General features: G+C 41.0%; 1 protein-coding gene across 1 annotated transcript; it reads left to right on the plus strand.

The window, feature by feature from the left end:
* Nucleotides 1-600: 600 nt before the first annotated feature.
* traf6 (TNF receptor-associated factor 6) lies at nucleotides 601-4,856 on the plus strand. The gene is made up of 7 exons (XM_070902865.1): nucleotides 601-926; nucleotides 1,084-1,234; nucleotides 1,996-2,154; nucleotides 2,279-2,350; nucleotides 2,732-2,809; nucleotides 2,920-3,243; nucleotides 4,082-4,856. Exons 1-7 carry the CDS (start codon nucleotides 601-603, stop codon nucleotides 4,685-4,687), a joined length of 1,716 nt encoding a protein of 571 aa, XP_070758966.1. The 3' UTR covers nucleotides 4,688-4,856.
* The last annotated feature ends 2,138 nt before the right edge of the window (nucleotides 4,857-6,994 follow it).

A 6,994-nucleotide genomic window follows, 5' to 3' on the forward strand; every position in this document is an offset into this window, starting at 1 on the left:
TTATTCAACTGAAGTTCAAGATTCAGGATTCAACATCTAATACTGAATTGCCATTTAGTTGATAGGAATAAGCTTTGGTGACCCCACAAAACAAAAACAAAACTGAAACCTCAATATGTCACATCGCCTCACCGAGACACTAAACAAGTGCTGGTACACTGTTTTAAAAGAAGGGAGGAAGTAGAAAAGATGGTTAGTAGGGTGAAATTTGTAGCCTATTGGTCAATTTCAACAAGGGATGGTAGCTCCTGCCCTGTGATTTTTGATGCAGTTCACATCACTTTGTCCAGCAGTTTCCTTGAACTTACTGGTGTTGCCATACCACACAGTGATTGAGAAGTGAAGATGCTTTGATACCAGCTCGATGAAGTCGCATCATACCATCATGTGATTTGGGAAACTTTTTCTGCTGTCTTAAATGGAAAAGTCTTTGTTGAGCTTTCTTCAGTACTGTTGTTGTAGTAGTAGTGTCGACCTCCCCACTTTAAGAGAATAGATCATCGCTGATGCCAACTTGGAAAAATAATGAATATTTACTTACTTTTTTTTTTTTTGCCACTTTCACACTTTGATTGCCCACTTTTGTCTCACTCTCCACAGATGGCTTGCTATGACAGCAATAAGGGGAGTTTGGAGGAGGACAGCTATGAAGGAGCTGTTGGTGGAGAGCTGTCCGGCTGTGCGTTGGCAATTCTGGAAAAGGAACGTGAATCCCATCTCAGCCCTTCTGAGAGCCCTGGCACTTTCATCAGCAGCACCTCATCTAGTCTTCAGGCTGCTGCCCCCCTCCAGGGCTATGACGTGGAATTTGACCCACCCCTAGAGAGTAAATATGAGTGCCCTATCTGTCTCATGGCTTTGAGGAATGCCATTCAAACACCCTGTGGTCACCGTTTCTGCAAGAGCTGCATTGAGAAGTCCATTCGGTAAGCTAATTGTGCATCTCTCTAGATAACATTGAACACTAACTAATGCATTTGTTAACACCAGATTCATGGCGTATTTCCAAAGAGCTGTGCATGCAGAACCTGATAATCTTAATGCCCAACCTAAATAATTGCTATTCTTCCTTTTACAAAACAGTGATACAGGACAGAGGTGCCCTGTGGACAATGAAATGCTGTCAGAAGACCAGCTGTTTCCTGATAACTTTGCCAAACGGGAGATTCTGTCTCTAACTGTTCGCTGTCCAAACACTGGCTGTGCTGAGAAAATGGAGCTCAGACATTTAGAGGTGAGAATTTTAAAAGTTGCAGCTCAACCAAGACCATGGAAAAAGTTAAAAATCCAAAATTTAGAATGACCCTGGGTTACAGAATAATATTTAAATTATATTTAGATCATTGTGTGATGTTTATTATACTGTATAGACCCTAAATGATCAAAGGACATGTAATTGTCATCATATATGGTTGACCCGTCAATACCTTACTGAGATTCCTGCAGGACAAGTGTTTGTTTTATGCTGGAGTGTGCTAGTTCATCTTTGGATTGTATCATAGTTTCAGTGCTCAGTATAGTTCTGTGATTGTATTTTAACAAACTGCCTCATTAGAATTACTTTAAAAAAAAACTGGAAACAAATAAGATAGTGGCAGCTTAGCTTGCCTCTTCTCCTGTCAACATTGCCATAGTCAGCAAAGACTCTTCCTTCTGACTCTTTCAACATTTCCTCAAACTCTTGGCTCCAAATCAACAGTCGGTAAGGAAGGCTTCAGTTTAGTTATGAGGGACAAATATGCACAGGCTGGAATGCTGATACCTCCAATAGGATCCTTGTAGATGTGAAACATCTCATGAACTCACTACTGTACACTAAGAAATAATGAGGGATTAAAAGGCGGTTGTCACACTATGTGTCTTGCTTTGGCATAGTGTCAAGTAAAGAATGTCATCTTTCTCTGGTGTGGACGATGACATTTTTATATGTGAACCACTGCCTGTCCAACTACAGAATAACATTAACTGCGTTGCAATGTATTGTTTTCCTTCCAGAATCATTTGGCACAGTGTCAATATGCCACTGTGCCTTGCCCACAGTGCCAACAGTCTGTGAAAAAGAGCTGCCTAGAGGAGCACACAACTGTTGAGTGTCAAAGGAGGCCTGTGTCGTGTCCAGATTGTGTGGCATGTTTTGTTTATGAGGAGAAAGAGGTAATGTTGACTCACTTATGTCATTACTCCTCTTGCTATTTCCCGCATAGTTCTCATAGGAAAGTTGCATTGTGTATCAGTGAGGATTAGCCTCCTTACAATCTGGTTTTGGTTGCTCCTTCAGCTTCATGAACAGCAGTGTCCCTTTGCCAATGTGAAGTGCCAGTACTGTGAGATGGATCTCATCAGAGACCAGGTGAGTGATATAATGTCTGCCATGAAAAAGGCCTCTGGTAAATCAAAATGTTTTTATAGTTGTGAATTGTTATTCATTTAAGTCAACTTCTGTCAACAAGAACCTCTGTTTTGTTTAAACAATGGGGAACCATTCCACACCCAGTCACAGCACAGTCACAGTTGATGTGGGGCACCCACCAGTTCTGCAGTAGCAAGTGCAAACAATAATGTTTAAATTGTTTTCTGTATGAGATGGGAAGTGACTTTTTTAAGTTCCCTCATTACATTTGTCCTCAATTATACAGTAGTAACTGACTTGTTGAAATGCTTGTTGAAATCCTAATTTTTCAATAAATAGATATGAATGAAGGTAAGCTAATGATGATTTTTTTTTTTTCAGATGGAATCTCATTGTGATACAGATTGCCCAAAAGCACCCATCGCCTGTAACTTTAGCACCTTTGGATGTAAGGAAAGGGTAGGTGATCAAATGCAAAGTATCTTGTGTTGCAAATCTTCTACACGCTCTATCAGTCTTATCAACCCTGCAGACCAGATGTTACAAAGAAAAACTGTTTGCCTCTGCAGATGCAGCGCCACAACTTGGCTCAGCACATGCAGGAGTTCACACAGATGCATATGCGGTACATGGCTGAGTTCCTGCGTGGCCTTAGCCTCAATGGCACCACACCCAAATCTCTGTGGACGCTAGGACCTTCTGTTTCCACTGAGGATCAAGGAGCTGCAGCATCAGTATCAGCCTGTAGTGGGCCCAGAGGAGCTGTAAGCTGCAACAGTAACTGTGCCCCATGTCAACCTACCGAGGAGATGCAGAGGCTCAGGGAGATGGATGGACGATTGGTAAAGCAGGATCACCAGCTGCGTGAGCTCATCATCTTAAAAGAAACACAGGTAAAGGATCTTCTTGAGCTTTAAGAATCTGTGATCACAATTGTTGTCAGTATCAGAGAGAAATGTAATATGAAGTTACAGCAGAGCAATGACTTTAACTTACAGTTATTAGATTGTAATTTTCTTGACAATGCAGAGGTAGTCTGACAAACTTCATCAAGCCTCACACTTGTGTGGCACTCGGTGGCTCAGTGGTTGTGCATAAAGGGATATCTCTATGACTCCATATATTCTTTTAGTTTGTTTCATTTTTTTCATTAGACCCTAGTCATTTGGGGTAAAGTGTGAATAAGGAGAAGAAAAGGAAATATAAAACTTGCTCTGTATAAAAATGTAGCTCTTCCATGCCATGCCTTCATCAGATCATAGAGCTATATTTTTCTGCAACGCAAAAGTTGTGTCTCCATTTCTTTTCATGATGGTTCGATGGTTTTGGCAACACATTATCTCTACCTTTTTGAGTACAGACATTGCAGATCTTGTCATTACCGTCTTCTACGGTCTGTCTACACAGGAGGCATTTCAGACGCATCTCACGTACATCTGACAAAACAGATCCGCTTCTATTTTAATCACTACAGCTGTCTACATGGGCGTAACAGCTTGCGTTCCACTCACTCTATCTATATAATATAAAGTCTATTTTCTTCAGTTTTACACTCATAGCTACAGTGATTGTGTATTGGGCTCGGAACGCTGCTAAAAACGTAGGTGACCTACACTCAATGCTATGCCTGAACACATCCTGTGTAAACTTAGATGGAGCAGTGAAGCTGCTGCTCACGCTACACCCCCTGTGTAGATACGTTGTAAGCCTATTGTCCCATCTCTTCCACAGGGTGGCCAGCTTGCAGAACTCAAGCGTAGAGTGTCAATGCTGGAGGACTCAGTGAAGGAGCTGGAGGCCCAGCAGTGTCACGGTATCTTCATCTGGCGCCTCAAAGGTTTCTCGGCCCTCCTGCGGAACCAAGAAGCAGGCCAGCCAGTGGTTGAGCACAGCCCCGGCTTCTACACGGGTCGTCCAGGCTACAAGCTGTGCTTGCGCCTCCACCTGCAGACCCCCAATGCCCCGCGCTGCTCCAACTATATCTCCCTCTTTGTCCACACCATGCAAGGCATTTTTGATGGGCAGCTGACCTGGCCGTTCCAGGGCACCATCCGCCTTACCATACTAGACCAGGGCACCGAGTGTCAGCACCACATGGAGGTGATGGAAACTAAACCAGACCTGCAAGCCTTCCAGAAGCCCACTATCCAGCGCAACCCCAAAGGATTCGGCTACGTCACCTTTCTGCACCTGCAGCAACTGAGTCAGAGAGCCTTTGTTAAAGATGATACTCTGCTTATTCGCTGTGAGGTGACACCACGTTTTGACAATATGCCTCATCGTGAGGGACCAACAGTGCAGCCTAGAGGACCTGAGGCCTCAGTTTCAAGGGACTAAAGTCAAACTCATTTCTATGGGATCATCACCATGCCGAGATGTCAGTACAGTACATCTCCCAGTGTTCAAATACTGCTCAGTTCATTTCAATTGATGGACATCAGGAGGAGGAAAATTGCTGTTCACACCCATTTAAAATTTGGCCACCACAAGTATGGTAGTATTTATTTGTTCACCAATTTTTAAATGTCAATGTGACTTGTGTTTTAATAAATATATACAGTACAATCATTTTAATTAATTTTGCAATGTATCTACTCACCCACATTGTACCAGCATTCAGAAAGCTTCATAAGTTCAAATTGTGTAAATAGTCAATAATGTTTAATCAGCTAAACGTCACCAGTTTAAGATGTGCACACATGTGTAGACTGAATATTACTACACAAGTTTGCTGGCTTATTTTGGTTGTTGGAGACAGCACTGAATGTTAAAGATACCCTATGGAGTAGCGCTATGGAGCAATGTTTTGACAAGCAGATTCCCATTGTAGTTTTTACCTCAGCCTCTACTAGTACACACACAAGGATCCACATGTATGCACGAGGGCATGTGGGTGACGTGATCCACATTCTCAACTACTGCAGAAGGAGCTAGCGAAAATGAGTAGTGCATACAAGCCATGAAAAAATGAAGAAAAGACAAACCAGTAAAACTAAGCCCCCAGGAACAGTGCTGCGCTGTGTGGCCACGGAATTGTGACTTGCTTGAGTTTGACATTTTCCCATACCAAGTCATATAAAAGAAATAGCTGTGCTACAAACACAAATTATTATTGCACTCATGCCATTCATGTGTGCACGGTCAGCCGACTCAGCCAGACAAGGATCCTAATGTGCAAGTGCAATTGATCCCAAAATATGGGGGCAACTTTCATTGTTATGAATGGGATGCTATCTTGGTATTTTGCCAACTGGAGAAGGTGAAGCAGCAGTCAGAGCAAAGAAACCAGTCTGGCCATGTCCATCAAACAAAAGGAGAGATATATGACATGGTTTCATGGTATTACACTGGATATTTGGTGGCGGCAACATGGCAAGCAACTTGGTAATGTTCCAGCAAAAGGTGAAGACGAAGACTACTTGTTGATGTATGTATGGATGTTTGGACACACTGCAAGTTTCTTTGCAAATGTTTTATGAGGCAGGAAATGTTTTCAACACATTTGTTGGACCTCAAGGATACATAGAGTGTATTTTGATGAGAAACACTGACTGTAAACTGTGTACACCAAAACTCCACAGGGTACCTTTTGAAGTTAGGTCATTATAAGGAATAGGAATAGCAAAACTCACAGTCATGTGCTTTCCAAATTCAGCATTTCACTACCTTTGACTGCACTGTTCTTAGGGCATCACTGTGACATAATCAGCAAAAAGTGACAACCTTTTTCAGCATGGAGAAGTTTATGTTTATGTTTAAGTTGCTCATTTTTCTTTTGGCAGGGTTTATGGTGCCTTTCACACATGTTCCTACCTAATGTGACCGAGAAAAATGTTTCAAAATCACAGAAATCCAACATCATGGGTCAGTGTCTTTACTTTAAAACATTCTGCTGCCTGTTAAGCCTTTACATGATGTAATTAATATATTGTATGTTGTGTTTTATTCTTGTTTCTCCATCTGAAACAATGAATTATGATGCCATTCAAAGTGATTAGACTGATTGCTCTTAATAACTGGATGGGTTGTTGTTTGCCATGAATTTTACCATGATTCAATACTGATGAAAATAGCCTTAAATTAAAGCTAAGCTTACTTAAACTAACAGCCACTGTAGTGTCTAACATTTAATGTCTTCTATTTACTTGGACCATACATTAATACATTATGAGGGAATTTGTTTTTTCTTATTTATGTATATATTTTTCTCATTTAAACCAAGGAACCAAAATGTTATGCCATCCATAAGTGACTGATTTCACAATGTACGCCACCTTTTGCTGCACTGAAGGAACCTTAAAATATTTCCTATATGTACAGTAGTCTTAAAAAACATGTTTAGTATGTCTTACAACAACAAGAAGCTATGTAAGTATTAATGTGTCCTGAAATGCAGAAGCTATTCATTTTTTCAGATGGTTTTGATTTAGTAAATCTTTTATAACCCGAAAGCTTAATTTACATAAAGAATGAGAGAAATTTAGTGAATTTGTTTCTTAATAAATACAACAAACTTTCCTGCCCTCTCAAAAACCAGCGAGACGTTTGTAAATCCATCCAACATCATTTTTATTAATTTAAGTCCAAACCAAATCAGTGTCCACGTACCCCCCAATGACACCATCATCAAAATATTCTAAAAAT

This window comes from Enoplosus armatus, chromosome 1, assembly GCF_043641665.1.
Source record: "Enoplosus armatus isolate fEnoArm2 chromosome 1, fEnoArm2.hap1, whole genome shotgun sequence".
In the NCBI taxonomy this organism is placed as follows: domain Eukaryota; kingdom Metazoa; phylum Chordata; class Actinopteri; order Centrarchiformes; family Enoplosidae; genus Enoplosus; species Enoplosus armatus.

What these genes read in the sequence shown, in the direction of transcription:
- traf6 (XM_070902865.1), top strand. Translation starts at nt 601, where the DNA reads ATGGCTTGCTATGACAGCAATAAGGGGAGTTTGGAGGAGGACAGCTAT. An exon ending in TGGAGCTCAGACATTTAGAG is followed by an intron (nt 1,235 to 1,995) that starts GTGAGAATTTTA and finishes TTTTCCTTCCAG; the next exon opens with AATCATTTGGCACAGTGTCA. An exon ending in TCATCTTAAAAGAAACACAG is followed by an intron (nt 3,244 to 4,081) that starts GTAAAGGATCTT and finishes TCTCTTCCACAG; the next exon opens with GGTGGCCAGCTTGCAGAACT.